This window comes from Loxodonta africana, chromosome 22 (genome assembly GCF_030014295.1).
Source record: "Loxodonta africana isolate mLoxAfr1 chromosome 22, mLoxAfr1.hap2, whole genome shotgun sequence".
Lineage (NCBI taxonomy): Eukaryota > Metazoa > Chordata > Mammalia > Proboscidea > Elephantidae > Loxodonta > Loxodonta africana.
In genome coordinates this window covers 15,476,672-15,495,491 of record NC_087363.1, presented here as the reverse complement: position 1 = coordinate 15,495,491, position 18,820 = coordinate 15,476,672, and the positions used below count along the sequence as shown (strand labels likewise).

The following is an 18,820-nucleotide window of genomic DNA, read 5'->3' as shown; positions in this document are numbered from 1 at the left end:
AAACATGTATTTCTATTAGCTGGGATAAATCAAGACAACTGACTCATGCCACTTCACGTCAGGTTTTGCTGCCTAATAAGTCTGCACCAAAATTAGAAAACTGCCGTTGTGGATTTGGCTGTGGCACCCACCGGCCCTCTCAGCCCCCTCTGCACCTTACCCAGGCCCGAGGAGGAAGACACGCTCTCCGTCAGGGAAGAGGTTTCTGTCTGGTCTGTCGAGAGTCCTTCCATCAAAGGCAAGGACAGCTCGGACGAGGGCACAGACGAGTCATAAATGCCTGAGTCCCGCGGCATGTCTGAGGGGCTGGCAGCCTTCACCCTGTGCAGCAGAGGCCGCAGGACGGAGCTGCCCTCGGGGGTAGTCCGGGCCTCCGTGTCTTCATCCAGGCCGAGATGCTGACTCCCTGACCGTGAGCTGGACAGCGCGGCTACCCCGGCCTTCAGGCAGAAACTGCTCTCGGCCCCTGGCTTGCATGCGACGTCGTTTAAAACCAAGCCGGAGTCAAACTTCTCCAGCACTGGCTCCCGGGGGTGGGGCGGGGGAGGGTGGAAGGGGACAAACTGCTTCTCAAACCAGTCGGGCTCCTCGTCGATAAACTGGTGCATGTTGCAGATGGCGACGTAAAGGGACCGGCCCGATTTGCTGCGGAAGTAGTTCCGTCTGCTGACGTGGCTGGGGTACGGCCCCGGCTCCTGGAGGCGGTGGTCACGGGAGTGCAGATGGAAACAGAGCTGGGGAAGGTTGTCCATGAGTTTGTACTTGGTGCTCAGGTCCAGGACGCTGGGAATGTCTCCTTCGCAGGAGTAATCAAAGTAGACAGCGATGAACTTGCTGAGGGCCGCGGCACTCTGCTTGGCCTGGCGGAGCTTCTCGGCGATGGCCGTCACTGCCACCAGGAAGAGCTCTCCTTTCCCCGCGCCTCTGCCGCCTCCTTTGTGCTTGTAACTCTTCTTGTCCACAAAGTACTTCATGCCTTTGGAACAGACCACGATGGTGAACTGGGCCTCCTGGATCTTCTGGATGACCCACTCTCTCTGCCCTTCTCGGCAGAGGCTGAAGTCTTCCCACAGGTCCAGAGTCACCTGGGAAGAGAACAAAGAGTCTCGTCTTACCTGTACAGTGGGCTCAGTAAGAGGAGTGGAGCGACACAAGTGAGAATGTTACAAGAGGGGCCCATTCTCCACCCCTTTGGCGTTACTAGCACTGCCATGTGTGGGCACCGGTCACCACTGCCTCCTGTGGTGACTGCCATACACCACGCCCCCAGAAAAGGCTTGCCAACCATCATGCGGGGCCATCTTAGTGTCAGGCCAGGTCATTACTATCCCCACCTTACAAGTGACAGACGGAAGCACGGAGCTTTCAGCAACTTGTCTAAGCCATGCAGTGTGTGTCCCTCAAGGAACTCAGGGTGGTGGAGAGTTGGAAAATGTAGGAATAAGGGTTAGTGGGTCTGACGGGGGAGGCTGCCTGGCTGGGAGGGGGCAGACCCTAGAGAGAATGGCCCTTTTGGGAGGCTCTGAGAAGATGAGGTGAGTGACCCCTAAGTGCGCTGGAAGATGGACATCACGGTCCCCACAATCCTAAGTCCAGAGAGTGTGAAAGCACAAATAGCACCATTCTGCCACTCTCAGCCCGCCAGGGCGTCCATGCTGTTTACTAGCGGATCAACGGCTAGAAAGGAGGGCAGTGAACTGCAGTAACACGGCCATTCTGGTTATTTCCCTCGGGGATGAAGGGCATCTCCCTCCATGGCCTCACAGTGGCCTGCAGTGGCATACTGCACATCACTGCACCTTCAGCCAGAACAACGGGGACCTGGTGGGCTGCAGCAGGGTGGGGGCACTGCCAAAGGAAAGAAAACCAGGCGAGCCACTTTTCTCAGAAGGCTTCACCTTTCACAGCTTTTATCTGATTCTGTTGAAAACATCTCCTGGAGATTATGCTGGCCTCTTTCCTTCTGCAATTCAGAAACTACTTTCCAAAGGCTCTGAAGGAGCCAGCCACCGTAGTCTCTTACAGAGGAAGGGAATTCTGGAAAGACTTTGTCCTCTCTTGCTCTAAGATGTTGCAAAAGGGAATAAAGCCCCCAGAATCCACCCGGTTGCTGAAAATAACCGTAATTGTCCACTCTTTCCTTAATTCTCGCTGACATTATACAAGTTAAATGTTAAATGTGAACATATTGAGCATTTTTTTTTTTTTAATATTCCTATCTTTGACCCAGCAATTCCATTTTCAGGCATCTCTTCTTGGAAAATCATGATAAATGGGGTAAAATTTATCTACTGAGAATATTTAACACTGAGTTAACTCAATTACAGTGAATCGATACTATGGGTTGTGTGGCTATTAAAACTGTAGTTTATATAGAACTGCTCATAGTGTAGGGAATTATGATGTGAAGACACAGAGAAACAAATATAAGAATACTCCAGTGAGCCCCAAATGCACTAATGAATGTATGGGTCTCATCTAACCCAAAGAAGGCTGGAAGGAAAGAAACCAAACTGTTTGAAAGCTTCCTCTTTCTCCAGGTAGGGATTAAGAACAAGGCACGTGTTTACTTGTCAGCTTTTTCTATCACTTCCAATTTTCCTACAGGAAGTCTTTCATATTTGGAAAAGTTTTTTCCCCTGAGGATAATTACTTACAAAGCACAGCGAACTGGGTTGTGTGTGACATCTGAAGACCATGAGACCACAGGCTAGAGTCTGCAGCTGCTTCTCAGCACGCGCTGAGCGGCCAACCTCACTGTTTCTTTCAGGGGAAACCTGGCCAGTCTTGTACAGACTTTCTTTCCTGACACTAGGGGGCAGCCGCACCACGTGGAGAGGTTCTAGGAAATATACCAGCACAGTTTCAAAGCAGGAGTAACTTCCAATTACAGTTATTACACAATTCCTGCATTTCTAAGAAAGACAGTGTGCTTTCCATAAGAGCTGATTTAACCCTAAAAATTAATTCTATGACATTACAGAGAAGCTACATGATAACAGCTGAACTCAAGAGAATGCCTGAGAAACCAGAGCTAACAGTTTGAGCACTTGGCACGTTCCCGTTTTCTGGGAGTCCACCTCCTGCCTCCTGGAGAATCTCTCTCCAGCCACCGTCCTCTTTCCTACGGCACTGGTGTGTTCTTTTCCACTGCCTCGTACCAGTCAATGGTCAAACGACCACACAGAGCCTTCATTAAACATTCCCCCAGGGACCCCAAGATCCCCTACAGTGGCAGCCCCATGGAAACATTCCCCTTCTTAGGAAAACTCCCCCGAAAATTGTCCAAACTTACTTCCTTACTTCCTGTCTCTTTGACCCACCCCAATGGGGCTTCTGTCCAGAATGTGCTCACCAGTGGTCACTCTCAGAGGGCGTGCTCCCAACAGCTGCCCCTTGACACACCGCTCACACTTTGCCATACCCTGCACGGTTGTTTTAATGCTTAAACAACTTCCTGCTAGCCACCCAGGCCTTTAGAGCAGGAGTGTGGCAGGAAGACAGTGCTGGTGACGGGTGGGGCAGACTGAAAGAAGAGCGCCGAGGCTGGTCCCAGCTGAGAAGCTATGGCACTGGTCCAGGGCAGGTGCCACCAAGGGGGCCCGGAGGCAGGGAGAAGAGGCAAGGACAGAGGACAGCACGTTGTCCTGGCCAGGGTCAAAAGAAAGGACTAGATTCCGCACCTCACAGCCACAGAAGTCCTGCAGGAAGTACGCGAAGCACTGGACAACATTCACGTGGTTCTGGCCGTCTTTACTGGAATAGCAGAGAAAGACCTTCGGCCGCGGCCGGAGCCTCTCTCTGGGGAGTGCTGCGGCATACGCAGAGGACTCTGGGCTCTCTTCATCTAAATGTGAATATATATTTTCTAAATTGGAAGAGAAGACAGGGTTGACACCCACGAGTAATGCTTCGCCCCGTTCCCCAGACTCAGGATGCAACTCTGTCTTGGAGACAGTCCTGCAGTCCCAGCTCCCCGACTCCATCAGCCCCACGGCCATCGCTGGGAATGGGGCAGGGATTTCTCCAGTGGAGTGACAGACAGCCCAAAATCGTTCTTCAAACTGACCTTAGACAAGCCAAGAACGACACAGGGACCCACCCAGGTCAGCAGAGAGTGCACGGAACCCGCTCTTGAAGCCACATTCACTTACCAGAACCTACTAAGCACTGGCAAGGCTGACCTTTAACTTTTTTTTATTGAGGTACAGTTTATGAAGGATAAAGTGTGTAAATCTTAAGAGCACAACTCGATGGACTGTTACATAAATACATAGCTGTTTAACTGCCACCCAGATCACAGGACGAACACTGCCAGCGCCCGGAGGCTCTCTCATGACACCTGACTTGTACCGTGATCAAACTCTATGTATACCTCCACTGTTATTCTTAGATGCTGCTGAGTCGATGCCCACTCATGGCGACCCCATGCGTGCAGAATAGAACTACTCCATGGGGTTTTCAAGGCTGTGTGACCTTTTGGAAGCAGATCTCCAGGCCTTTCCTCTGAGGAGCCTCTGGGTGGGCTCAAACCACCAACCTTTTGGCTAGCAGTTGAAGGCTTAACCATTTGTACACACCCAGGAACACAGCTATGCCCTATCACTTTAAACCAGTTGCTGTTGACTCGATTATGACTCACGGCAACCCCATGTGTGTCAGAGAACTGTGCTCCACAGGTTTTCAGTGACTGACTTTTCAGAAATAAGTCACCAGGCCTTTCTTCCAAGGCACAGGGCACAGGCTGGACTCAAACCTCCAACCTTTCAGTTAGCAGCCAACAACGTAACCGTCTGTACCACCCAGGGACGCCTACTCATACTCTGGACTTCCTTCATGCCCTGTAATTTATTATTTTTTGCTGAATTTGACAGTTTTACTGAATGTGAGAAAAGAATTATACCTGTTCTTTTAGTGGCTCCTGAGGTGAAAAGCCAAATAATCTGATTCTGGGAAATTTTATGTTCTGTTCCTACTCAACTTCTGTTGGCTGCACTAACCAGGGAACTAACAGGCGGACTACGTGGCTTCCCGGACACCCACCGGTACCCTGGGCACGCCTCAGCCGGCAGGGGAAGCAACCCTCCCAGACTCCCTCTCTGTTGGCAGGGACCCCAGCCCACCCCTTGGGGGGGACAAGCCACACAAAGAGATACCTTGTTGCTTCTTGCGACACATCACGGTGAAGAGTGTGGCGAATGCAGAAATGACGACCAGGGGCACGGTGATAGCAACGGCTCTGATGGGCCCGGCCCACGGGGAGTGCGCTGCGGGGTTTCAAAGCCAGCCTTGTCAACTTAGGCAGCGTAACAGGTTCAAAGAGAAATTGTGCTTTTTTTTCTTTTAAAGCATAAGCCGTGTAACAGGTTCCAGGACCACTCAACCACCTTTCTCTAGGACTGTTCTGTTTATAAAAGGATTCAACTGTTCATTTTTAAAGGGTTACTGAAAACAATTCAACAGTGAGAGTCTCTAAGCTGCTCTAGTAAATACCTGGAGTGAGAATCCTGCCTGAGGGGACCTCGCCTCCCACTTTTCTTCTGAGGACAATCGACTATTTATTTAGTTCCTGTGACTCACCACCGCAAGGGCTTTGATCTTCCAGGCAGAGACACCAGGGTGGAAACAAAGTCAGATTTGAAGGGACATCATTTAAAAAGAGAGAGAAGCTGAGTTTTGTGGGGTTTTTTGGTTTGTTTGTTTTTTTAACCCTTTCGTGACCCAATTATTTTCTGCTTTGAAGTTTTTCTTGCTACCATGAGTGCTCCTGAATTTTTGGTAGGTAGTATGGATTTTTTTTCTTGCCCCCTCCCACAAGCCTCCCCTAAGTGTTCAGTGGTACATATGAAGTATCACTAATTATATCCCAGAGTTCCCACCAGGGTCTGTTGGTACGTATGTGTAACAAAAAAATTTTTCAAAATTTCTATTTTTCCTACCAGAAATTCCGACGCCTCATACAATGCCCTGTACAAACAGTAATGTGTAGCACACACCCACTTCTCTGGCTTCAGTCATAAAGGGCCCGGCCTGGTGGCAGCACACTGTCACCAGTACAGCAGTTTCCCACAAACCAGGAAAGGGTTAAACCATGAAGTATGAAATTATTGGACACCTTGGTCTACTGAGGTCCAGAGCCAAAATTTCAAACCAAGAAAATTCTTACCTGGCTTTAAGGCGTAATGCATCACTTTTCTTGTGGCGTTGGTGTCGTCCACCAGCTGCAAAATAGAGAACGCGTGAATCCTTCTTTTAAACTGATAGCACCTGAACAAGCTGTGCCGACTAGGCAAGTGGATAAAAACGGTGGTTTCATTCATTTTTCCATCTGTGGGCAGTAGGGGGCAGGGTGAAGGAGAACGCGGTGAGGGAAAGAAGAACTGCTGTGAAGAATGCTTGCGGGAACCGGTAATCATTTAGGGGGCTGAGATTAGGCATTCGGTGTACTCAGGTGCACCTCTTTTCCCAATTCACGGCTCCAAAATTCATCAAGTTTCCTTTCAGGAATCAAAACGTTGCTTATTCATTAAAGGATGTGGCCAGTGATTCCCACGTTCTAACAATTTCTGATAAAAATGGGGTCCTATTGCCGATTTTGGAAACCCTGGTGGCGCAGTGGTTAAGTGCTACAGCTGCTAACCAAGAGGCTGGCAGTTCAAATCCACCAGGTGCTCCTTGGCAACTCTATGGGGCAGTTCTACTCTATCCCACAGGGTCGCTAGGAGTTGGAATCGACTCGACTGGCAGTGGATTTTTGGGTTTATTGCCGATTTTACCAGGTCTCCGCTAATGCCTGGCACAAACGGTTTGCGACAGGCTGCTAACCAGAAAGTTAGCAGTCTGAATGCACAGAGCTGTATCATGGAAGAAAGGCCTGGCGATCTGTCTCCATAAAGATCACCACCAAGAAAACCCTACGGAGCCATTCTACTCTGTAACACATGGGGTCGTCACAAGTCAGAATCAACTCGATAGCAACGGGTTTGGGTTTTGGGTTTATTAACACCTTAAGAAGGCAGGCCAGTTCAAAGCCATGAACAAGTAATGTAAAGACCAGGTGTTCCTACCAAAATGACCTGTTGGTTGCCCTTCAGCAGTGGGGTTATGGTCAAATTTTTAATTTCCCTATTTTCCTTTTACTTCTATTTTTGTAGTACCTATTTTGATATTGGGGAAGTAATCTAAAATAAAAGGAAAAGAAAATATAATTTACAGGCACTTTGGTCTTTAGAACTCATGTATGTTTACACAGAGGGAGATCAACAGAAGCCCTACAGAAGTATATAGAGAAGTAACAGGTATAATGTCTGCTTTGCTGTTCCAATACTGAAACAAAACTTTTTAAAGCTAAAAAAAAAAATTTTTTTTAACCCCACTGTAGTATGAAGGATTATATAGCAATTTTAAATCATGAGTACATGGATTATACCACTACATAAAAATATTTATTTGAAATTTTGATAAAATTAAAGACCAATTTTAATTTTATCAAAATTTCAAATAAATATTTTGCTACAAAAAAGCATGTAAAAAAAAATCTTTTTTTTTTTTTTTAAAATATAACCACAAAAATACATCTGTCCACGCCTTCGGTGGCTTAAAACTTTAGTGTTGGAAACGGGATTCTGAACTGGTTTGTTCTGTAGAGCTAACAGCAGGGCTTTCTTCAGTCATATTTACCTCAATTATATAATCCCCAGGAGAGACATTTTGAAGGAGGCAGCTGGTTGTGTCCGTATTTCGCTCCTGCAAAGAAACACTTTTAAAACTCACTTTTGGGATCCAGATCATCAGGACCCCTCTTCTCCCCTCAAGAGACGGAGAAGACTTGCCATCAGCCTCAACCATATTTTCCCAAAGGTACTGACTCAGTCGGAAACTAACTGTGTCATTGAACTTCACTTTGATAAAGGGCCCAGCAGTGTTCGGACCCCAGTCATAGTCTACACTCTGCTGGAGGTGCCGCCACTGGTAGCGCCTTTAGCAGCAATATCTGATTTGAGGACAAGGAAACTAGTTAAAATACTTCCTACATAACAAAAGGGTGGGGAATGAAATCACCAGCGCGTAAGTTCGGAAACCCTGGTAGTATAGTGGTTAAGAGCTATGGCTGTTAACCAAAAAGGTCAGCAGTTCGAATCTACCAGGAGCTCCTTGGAAACCTTATGGGTGAGTTCTATTCTGTCCTGAAGGGTTGCTATGAGTCGAAATTGACTTGACGGCAATGGGTTTGGTTTTTTTTTTGTTTTGTTTTTAGGTATAAGGAGGGGGAGCCCTGGTGGTACAGTGGTTAAGCACTCGGCTGCTAACTGAAAGGTCAGCAGTTTGAACCCACCAGCTACTCCGTGGGAGAAAGATGTGGCAGCCTGCTTCCATAAAGGTTACAGCCTAGGAAACCCTATGGGGCAGTTCAGTTGAAACGCACCAACAGCAACGTGTGTGTGTGTGTGTGTGTGTGTGTGTGTGTACTCTTTGAAAACTAACTTTAACTTGGGCAGAAGGTCAAAGACAAAGGTGAGAGCAAATGAGAACACAAAACTATGACAGAACCCACCACACTCACGGGCATATTCTGGAGGGCACGGGGTTGTGCCACCACAGTCAGTACCTCTCAGCGCCTGCAGGGGGTGATGTGGCAGTCCTGTGAACTCCCAGTTTAAGGACTTAGCTACTGAGTTTCTATTTGTCTGCGGCCCATATTCCATACAGGCCGTATGGAATATAAAAGCAGCAAGAGAACTGCTAGTGGCTTGGCTTCCAGAACTGTTTTTTCCACTTACAAGCTATGTAACCTAGAGCAAGTCAAGCGACTTCCCTGAGCCTCAGGCTTCCCACCTGTACAGTGGGGACAACAGCACCTTCTATTTTGTAGAGTAGTGCAGTTTGGTAAGCGCAAAGCAGAGTGAGCACCTGATTAGGGTTTAAAATAAATGGAGAACAAACAAGGCATATTTCGTTATTTTAGTTCCTTGAAAAGATTTACCAGGCTCTATCGCTACTGAGGTAGTTGGGGGTTGACAGCTAGAGAACAAGGGATGGCAAGGCAGCCCTGACACATGCCTAGTGATAACATCCTGGAATATCTGCTGACCCCAAGAGCCATCGTGCTGAGCTGTCCAAATTCCAGGGATTATTTTAAAGCACGTGGTGTTCCTTCATGCACACTTAGCCACTCACCTGCCTACAGGTCTTTCGCTTAAAGGGTCCTTCATGCTTGAGCTTGTAATGAAGGTAGAAGAAGCGGAAACCAAAGTTGTGGGGTGCGTGGTCGAAGGTCACCTGCATGTCCAATCCGTGCTGGGTGATATTCAGGTTCCGAGGCTTCCAGACTGGCAGGAGGAAAGACCAGGGTGAGCACCCGGAGGCTACCCCGACCCCACCCCCATGGCAGCACTGTGAGGCCTGACAGATACGAGCAGCTATACTCACAGGGTTTGCAGGCCAGGTTGTCTGGCTGCAGCAACAGGTCGCAGGCTGTTAAGACAAAAATGTATTTCTAGTTTTAGGACAGTTGGACATTTTCCTCCTCCAACAGTTCTATAAAATAAAAATCTACAATCTGGGTGCTGCTGGAAGAGAGTAAAATACACATATTCAATAATGATGCACAATACAGTGCAATTCATCTTGAAAATTTAAAACGGTACAATGTAGACATATCAACTCATGCCAAAGAAACGGAAACAGTGTAAAACAGCCCCGGTTTAAAAAGCTTGTCAAGCCTTACATAGTTTCAAATCTGGCGGCCAAGGGCAATGAGACTGTACCCATGCCACTGTTACCTGGAGGCTGTGTTTAGCTGTAAACGGAAACTATTAGGCTCCTACCCCGTTGTGAAGGAGCCCTGGTGGTGCAATAGTTAAGCACTCAGCTCGTAACTGAGAGATCGGCTGTTCAAATCCGCCAGTGGCTCTGCAGGAGGAAGATGTGGCAGTGTGCTTCCATAAAGACTACAGCCTTGGACACCCTATGCGGCAGTTCTACTGTGTCTTATCAGGTCGCTGAGTCAGAATCAACTCCATGGCAGTGGGTTTTGGGGAGTCCATTGTGGTCTGTGTTTAGTAGGTACAAGAGAGCCTCAGAATGCTCCTGGAGGAGCTGGGGGTTATTTTAACCTTCACTGACGTTCTAATGTAAAGTCCTTTTTTATGGAGTCTAAATACAACATCCAGGCATCTACTATAACAGCAGTGCCAGCGCTGAAAACCAGACGCCAAAGCCAGTATCTTTGAAACAAGACTTCACTGTGATAGAACACAATGAAAAGAGCAAACAACTAGTTCACACACCCCATTAGCAATATGCTGCTAACCTAGGGAGACCTCTCTGGGAAAGGTCCACATACTGCCAAGAAGAAAACCAAACACAGCATTAAAGCCACAGTGCACTAAAATGGTGATAAATGTCTGTGTTCCCTGAACACCCTGCCCCACCTCACCCCAAGATAGATACATTGATCCCAAAGGGAAAAATTAACCTTAAATTATGCTAGCTTTGATTTAGGAGAGATTTCCATAAACACATTCTTTGAGTCCTCTGCTCATTAATGTGCAAGACATCAAGAGACGTTGTGAAATGCACGTGGATCTGTGCCATATGTAGTATTTTTTATGTTTTTTTTTTTTAATTATTGTGGTAAGTATATACATAACAAAAAAAATTCCCATTTCAACAGGTACAGTTCAGTAATGTTAATTACAGTCATCATGTTTCTCAACTATCACTGCGATCCGTTTTCAAACCTTTCCATCACCCTGCACAGAAGCTCAGTGGCCCTGAGCAACGACTCCCTGCTTCCCCGTACCTTCCCATCCCTGGTCACCACTAATAAACTTAGGTCTCTAGCATTTGCCTATTCTAGACACTTCAGATAAGTGGAATCACACAGTATTTGTCCTTTTGTGCCTGGCTTATTTCCCTCAGGATAATGTTTTCAAGGTTCACTCATGCCACTGCATGTATCAGTACTTCATTTTTCTTTCTGCCTGAGTAATATTCCATGGTGAATTCATATTTTAATGAAGAAAATGAGACCAACTGTTACAAAATGACTATGCGGCACGGACAACCACCACAGTAAGAATTCAGCAAAGGGAAACGCTAACGCAGCCTGGAGTTAACAACAAAAATATCACAGAGGACAAGAGCACAAGCTTACCACAAAGGAGCGATGCTGGAGTGGACTGATGGCTGGCCATCAAGGTCCGGAACACAAGACAGAAAATTCAACAAGTAAGGCAAGAGGAAGTGCCACGGGGTTCAGGGTGGCGACCACCTCGTTTGAAAGTGGCGATTCAGGACGATCAGACAGACACCACACACAGAACAAGGAGCACTGGTGGTGCAAGGGTTAAGCGCTCAGCTGCTAACTGAAAGGTTGGTGGTTCAAATTCTCCCAGTGGCTCCATGGGAGAAAGACCTGGTGATCTCCTTCCATAAAGATCACAGCCTGGAAAACCCAACGGGGCAGTTCCACTCTGTTACACAGGGTCGCTGTGAGTCGAAACTGGCTCAACAACATTTAGTAACAACAACATATACAGAACAGATTGGAAAGGTGAGCTAGCAACTGGGAACCCAGCATGGTTTGGGAGTGTGGATTCCAGAATCAGACTCCCGAGGTTCAATCCCGGCTCTTGGCAAGCCGTGAACCTCTCTGTGCATGAGTCCGCTTCTGTAAGTGGGAATGATATGATTAAATTCTTTGTAGGATTATTACGAGGGGAGGGAAGTGGAGTTTTTAGAGCATTTAGAACAGGGACTGGCACGTAGTAGATGTTACATAAAGAAAATCTTCTAGCAAGAGGTGGTCTTGGGAATACCGGCTGTTTTTCTTAATCTAATCCTGACGACAGCAGGCAACCATTCAGAGGTCACCTTCCTGCTGACAGGTAAAAGACAGAATCATCTCATGATCCTGCCTCTTCCCCCAAATCAACTGATTGCTTGTTTTTGAGCAATATTTTGATACATGGCTATCTTAACAGTGGTAATGGCATCCTCACAACATCAACTGTCAGTTCTGTTCTAGAACAAGCCAGGAGTGGGTGTCTCTGGTGAGGTTAACAGTGCCTGGGCCAAACCTGGCAGCCCTGGTATCGCAGGGGTTGAGAGCTCGGCTGCTGACCAAAAAACGTCGGCAACTCAAATCCACAAGCCACTTCTTGGAAACCCTATGGAGCAATTCTACTCTGTCCTACAGAGTCGCTACAAGTCAGAATCGATGCAACGGCAGTGGGGTTAGTTTTAGGTTTTTTGGGCTGAACCTTGCTCCTAAAAATTGCTTCTCCGGATACAAGAAGGAAACCCTGGTGGCATAGTGGTTAAGAGCTACCTACGGGTGCTAACCAAAAGGTCAGCAGCTCGAATCCACCAGGCACTCCCTGGAAACCTTTTGAAGTTCTACTCTGTCCTATGGGGTCGCTATAAGTCGGAATCAACCCTACAGCAGCAGGTTTGGTTTTTGGTTGGTTTTGGTTGGATACAAGGAATTCCCCAACAGGCTCGTTTCACACCAGTCTTTGGTATGCTCTTGAACAAATCTTTCTAGAAAAATCATTAAAAGCAAGAGAAAAGTTTCCTCATGGGAACCAGGGAGGAAAGGCCATACTCACCACGGGTTCTGAAGAAGAAGGGGTGATAATTGCTTTCATTTTTAATGGAAGGAAAAGGGACAATCTTTACAAAGTAATCTGTTTCAAATTTCATGTTCAGGAAAGGTTGAGATTCCATTCCCTAAAAGGGAAGAAAAACACACATGACATCGTGGTGAAATTACCCGCCCCTCCACCTACACACGAGACCTCCGTTCCCACTCCCCGCAGTCACTCAGACACATATCAGAGCTAAGGGCCGGCCCGCGGAGGGAGGAGGTCAGGTCACTCTCTGGACCAGTTTGAGGTTGGGATCTCTAACTTAATGTGAAAATGAAGATCAACAATGCTATCCACTCTTTGGCGAGAAAGCCATGGTTTATTAATATCAAACCTCAGAGCTGGAGCGGAGGGACCCCACTCCTCGGAACACAAAGACACTTTCTAGGATGGCTGTGTAATCGGAGGTGTGTGTTTACCACAGAGAGGTGGTGCTGAAGGATTCCTTGGGTGTATGGAGCAGGGTCATGATGCTCCCGTCATTCTTGCCACCTTGATGGGCGGTGTGCACCCCACAGCCCCTCCTTCTCCAATTTCACGGACTTTCAATAGACCATTCAAACCCCCAAACAATGGCATGTCTTCAGGGGCGCATTCCCTTCCTGTGACTTACAGTTCTTTTGAAGCTGCTGTTGAGCTGCTTTGGGTCCTTTAGAATGAGTTGTTGGCACTGTCTTCCCTCCGACTTCAGCTCCTCCAGTATTACCCGAAATCCTTTTAGGAATTCGATGCCTACACAAAGCAGAATGCTTCTATTAAAAATGCACTTAATTACTTCTGAACACTTTCCTTCCTCCAAGGTTAACCAGTCTCCTCCATCTACCCAGCCAAGTGAAAGGCATTCTCACTCTGCCGGAGTGTCTGAGTTTATAGAAAGGAAAACGTGTCCTCTGCATTCCTCTGGGACCCGCCAGGTGGTTTTCTGTTCCACCATCACTAATTAATCTCTAACCCAGCTGGCTGTTTCACCAATGTCTACTTAGAGATGGTAAATGATTTGCCTTGGGTCGCCGAGGAATTAAATGACAGAGGTGGGATTCGAACTGAGGAGTGTCTGGGTCAAAGGGTTCAATTTGGACTCAAGTCACAACTGATCGTAAAACTCTGCAGTGGAATAGATAATTTCTAGGTCATTAAACTGGGTACATTCAGCTGATGATAAGTGACAATGTTGACTAGAGAATGCCCTAAACCTTGTTTTAACTTTAAGTTTTATCCCCACATTTGTTGGCATGTTTCACTGATCAAGAGACAAAATTCCTTTCAAGTGTGTGCCTGCACCAATGGGTTCCTAGGCTTGAGATTAGTTTAGGAGAATGTCTACGTGATGTACAAGGCAGTTCGTGCTCTAATCACGCCTGAAAGGCAGACACCCAAGAACTGTCCAGTGTGTGCGTTCCGTACAGCCCAGAGGCCCCGACATCCACAGCGCCAGTGAACGGCCCATGGTCCAGCCTCCCGCCACCTGAGCCTCCCTGCTGCACGTCCCACTAGACGCTTTCAAAAGGATTAAGCTCTTATGGCCACGAGAGCCAGCACCGGGCTCTGTATCCCATGGAGACTGGGGCGCTCCAAATGCAGCTGGAGAGCCCCAAAGCCGGCCTCAATCGGCACCATATCAATTGCACATTCTTTTGGAACAGTAGACAAGGAGTTGTTTTCAGCCCTTCCCCCACCCCAGACCAAAAGTAATTACACAGGATGCAATTAACCAGGTGGGAAAGTTATCCATAGCAAAGGCCAGGGAACTCTCTTTCCAATCGGTTCTCCAATCCTGTTATTATTTGACAACGGGAACGTTTTTGGGGGGGGGCAGGACAAAGCAGCAATAGCTAGAGCTTCACATTTGAGGGGTTCAGAGTACTACAGTGCGTGGGGACCGGCTTCTCTCATGTGTTCCAATGACAAAGCTCCCTGTGGGGGTGGCAGCCAGCTGACCCACAGCCAGATTTGGACATGATGACAAGATACAGGGCTTCCAACCAACAGTTATTTAGTAGATCTTACAGGAACTCGCTACTTGAGATTAAAAATAAAACATTGTTGAACAAGTCCTTAGTAGCTATACTAAGATTTAATTTATGCAAAGTCTACTTTTAACAAAAGCCAGGTAATTAATATGATAAAAGACCACTAAAAAAAAAAAAAAAAACCTAAACACATTGCTGTCAAGGCGATTCTAACTCATAGTGACCCTACAGGACAGGGTAGAACTGGCTCACAAGGTTTTGGTCTTTGCCACGTTTTTCTCCCGCAGAGCAGCTGGTGGGTTTGAACCACCAGTCTTTTGGTTATCAGTCAGGTACTTAACCACTGTGCCACTAGGACTCCTTATGAAAGATCATACCAAGAAAACCCAAACTCACTGCCAGTGAGTCAATTCCAAATCAGAGCAACCCTATCCTATAGGACAGAGTAGAACTACCCTGTAGGGTTTCAAGACTATAAATCTTTATGGTAGCAGACTGGCACATCTTTCTCCCTCCAAGAACTGATGGGCTCAAACCGCCAACCTTTCAGTCAGCTGAGTATTTTAACCACTGCACCATCAGGGCTCCTTTTATAAAAGACCATAACAAACAAACAAACAAAAAACCCAAACCTGTTGCTGCCAGTCATCTCACAAATTTATCAGCTGGGGTGGCAATGGGTGGTTCTAGACTTTTGTTTTTAAAAGGCCAGCCTGAGAAATCACTATGTCAAGTCTGGTGGTCAGGGTACAGGCGGCAAATGTCATTTCTGTATCATATCACAGTGATACATTCATCACAATATTAATGGCTTATATAATGGTTAGCAATTTCACAGAGCAGCTTCCCATGAAGGAACTTATTTGCTCCTTCCTATCACTAAGTCAGAAACCCTGGTGGTGAAGTGGTTAATTGCTACGGCTACTAACCAAACGGTCAGCAGTTCGAATGGTCAGCAGTTCGAATCCACCAGGTGCTCCTTGGAAACCCTATGGGGCAGTTCTGCTCTGCCCCATAGGGTCACTAGGAGTTGGGATCAACTCGACGGCAATGCGTTTTTTCAATGGGTATCATTAAGTCAATAAATCCTCTTAACAGACACAGGAGAAAGAGATTATTATCCTTATTTCAAGGATGAAGAAACTGATTGTGAAAGGGCACTCTAAAACTGAGGCGCTAGATATATCTAAAATGGCTGACACAGGTCTGTGTCAAACTCCATTTTGTCCTAGGCCCTACTCCTGCTTTTAGAGTACCTGACCCATGACCACACTCCCGACCAAGATAGCTTGTTCTGCAGCAGTCTGAGGTGACCCATCCCGAACTTTGCAGGAGACAGAAGGAACCAGCTCCGGAATGCAGGAAACTGTGGCTAAACATAAGTACCCCGCCTAATCGAAATTCTTGAGAAATGAGTCTTAAGAGAGCATGTGGGATGTCAACCAATCAAATACACCCTCATACTCCCCCCAACTCTGTACAGAGTTCTGCAAATCTGAGTATAAAAGACACATCCTCATGCTCCCTCCTCAGGATGCACCTCCCGATTAGCAAATCTTTTGACTCTGAATAAAACTCTCCTTTTACAAAAAGTGTTCCATCTGTAGCATGAGGTTTAGAGAAGCTAAATGATTTGCCTTGGGTCACACAGGAATTAAATGACAGGTGGGATTCGAACTCAGGAGTGTACGGCTCAAAGCCGGTTCTCTCTTAACCCACATGCTTCTCTGTCTCCCAAGGAAACTGATAGAGCGTGTCTAGTCACTCCCACCCACAGATCAACTTCCAGGAAAATCAGCCTTCTGCCTTCACTGTACTACATGTTAGCTCTTCTACCACCAGCTCATACCTCTTATTTTAATTCTCAGGAGGTATCATGGATTTTTTTCGGGGGGGGGATCATGAATTGAATTGTGTCCCCCGAAAATATGTGCTGGAATCCTAACCCCTATACCTGTGGATATAATCCTGTTTGGGAATAGGTGTTTTGTTATGTTAATGAGGTCGTATCAGTATAGGGTGTGTCCTAAACCTAATCACTTCTGAGCAGCATAGGCACTGAGTCAAAATGAGAAAAAAAGGCTGCAGATATCCATCAGTAACTGGAATGTGGAAGGTATGAAGCATGACTCTAGGAAAACTGGAAGCTGTCAAAAATGAAATGAAACGCTTGGGGAATGATATCCTAGGCATTAGTGAGCTGAAATGGACTGGTATTGGCCATTTTGAGTAAGACAATCATATGGTCTACTATGCCGGGAATGACATATTGGAGAGGAATGGTGGTACATTCATTGTCAAAAAGAACATTTCAAGATCTGTCTTGAACCACATGCTGTCAGTGATAGGATAATATCCATACACCTACGAGGAAAACTAGTTAATACAATTATTCAAATTTATGCACCAACCACTAATGCCACAGATAAAGAAACTGAAGATTCTTACCAACTTCTGCAGTCTAAAATTGACCAAACATGCACTCAAGATGCATTGATAGTCACTGGTGACTGGAATGCAAAAGCTGGAAACAAAGAAGATCAGTAGCTGGAAAATAGGACCCTTGTGATGGAAATGATGCCAGAGATTGCATGATAGTATTCTGCAAGACCAACGACCTACTCATTTGGAAATAGCTTTTTTTCAACAACATAAACGGTGACTATACACATGCACCTCACTGGATGGAAAACACAAGAATTGGCTATATGTGTGGAAAGAGACGATGGAGAATCTCAATACCATCAGTCAGTACAAGGTTGAGGTCGACTGTGTAACAGACCATCGATTGCTCACATGCAAGTTCAAGGTGAGGCTGAAGAAAATTAAAACAAGTCCACGAGAGCCAAAGAACAACCTTGAGTATATTCCACCTGAATTTAGAGACCATCGCAGTAACAAATTTGACTCACTGAACACTAATGACAGTAGACTAGACCAGTTGTGGGATGACATCAAGGACATCATATCTAAGAAACAAAAGGTCTTTAAAAAGACAGAAAAGAAAGAAAAGGCCAAAATGGATGTCAGAAGAGACTCTGAGACTTGCTCTTGAACATAGAGCAGCTAAAGGAAATGGAAGAAATGATGAAGGAGGAGCTGGACGGAAGATTTCAAAGGGCAGCTCAAGAAGGCAAAGTATTACAATGAAATGTACAAAGACTTAGAATTAGAAAACCAAAAGTTGGCATTTCTCAGGTTGATAAAATCGTAGGAAAAATTCAAGCCCTGAGTTGCAATACTGAAGGATTCTATGGGCAAAATACTGAACAATGCAGGAAACATTTAAAGAAGATGGAAGGAATACACAGTCACTGTACCAAAAACAACTGGTCGATGTTCAACAATTTCAGGAGGTAGGATATGATCAAGAACTGATGTTACTAAGTCCAAGCTGCACTAAAAGGCACTGGTGAAAAACAAGGCTCCAGGAATTGAATGAATACCAGTGAGATGTTTCAACAAACGGATGCGGCACTGGAAGGGCCCACTTGTTTAGGCCAAGAAATTTGGAAGACAGCTACGTGGCCAACTGACCAGAAGAGATCCATATTTGTGCCCGTTTCAAAGAAAGGTGATCCAACAGAATGCAGAAATTATCGAACAATATCTCACATGTAAGTAAAATTTTGCTGAATTCAAAAACAGCTGTAGCAGTACATCGACAGGGAACTGCCAGAAATTCAAGCTGAATTCAGAAGAGGACGTGGAATCAGGGATATCATTGCTGATGTCAGACGGATCTTGGCTGAAAGCAGAGAATACCAGAAAGATGGTTACCTATGATTTATTGATTATGCAAAAGTATTTGACTCTGTGGATCATAACAAATTATGGGTAATGTTGTAAAGAATGAGAATTCCAGAACACTTAATTGTGCTCATGCAGAACCTGTACACAGACCAAGAGGCAGCCTTTAGAACAGAACAAGGAGATACTGTATTAAAATACAGAAAGGTGTACTTCAGGATTGTTTCCTCTCACCACACTTATTCAATCTGTATACTGACCAAATAATCCAAACAGCTGGACTATATGAAGAAAACACAGCACTGGAAAAAGACTCATGAACAACCTACGACATATAAAATGACACAACCTTGCTTGCTGAAAGCGAAAAGGGCTTGAAGCACTTACTGATGAAGATCAAAGACTACAGCCTTCAGTATGGATTATGACTCAACATAAAGAAAACAA

General features: G+C 46.0%; 1 protein-coding gene across 2 annotated transcripts in view; it reads right to left on the bottom strand.

Annotated features, from left to right (window-relative positions):
• IL17RD (interleukin 17 receptor D) overlaps positions 1–18,820 on the bottom strand; it is a 78,256-nt gene that overhangs the window by 7,366 nt on the left and 52,070 nt on the right. The window contains exons 4-12 of one of the 2 annotated variants that reach the window (XM_064274346.1): positions 13,267–13,385; positions 12,615–12,735; positions 9,430–9,474; positions 9,178–9,329; positions 7,681–7,746; positions 6,167–6,221; positions 5,157–5,267; positions 3,684–3,847; positions 161–1,085 (exon numbers count right to left, since the gene is read on the bottom strand). In XM_064274346.1, coding sequence (XP_064130416.1) covers positions 161–1,085; positions 3,684–3,847; positions 5,157–5,267; positions 6,167–6,221; positions 7,681–7,746; positions 9,178–9,329; positions 9,430–9,474; positions 12,615–12,735; positions 13,267–13,385 — 1,758 coding nt within the window. Of the gene's footprint in view, positions 1–160; positions 1,086–3,683; positions 3,869–5,156; positions 5,268–6,166; positions 6,222–7,680; positions 7,747–9,177; positions 9,330–9,429; positions 9,475–12,614; positions 12,736–13,266; positions 13,386–18,820 lie in introns of both variants that reach the window. The other variant, XM_064274345.1, reaches the window with a different exon arrangement.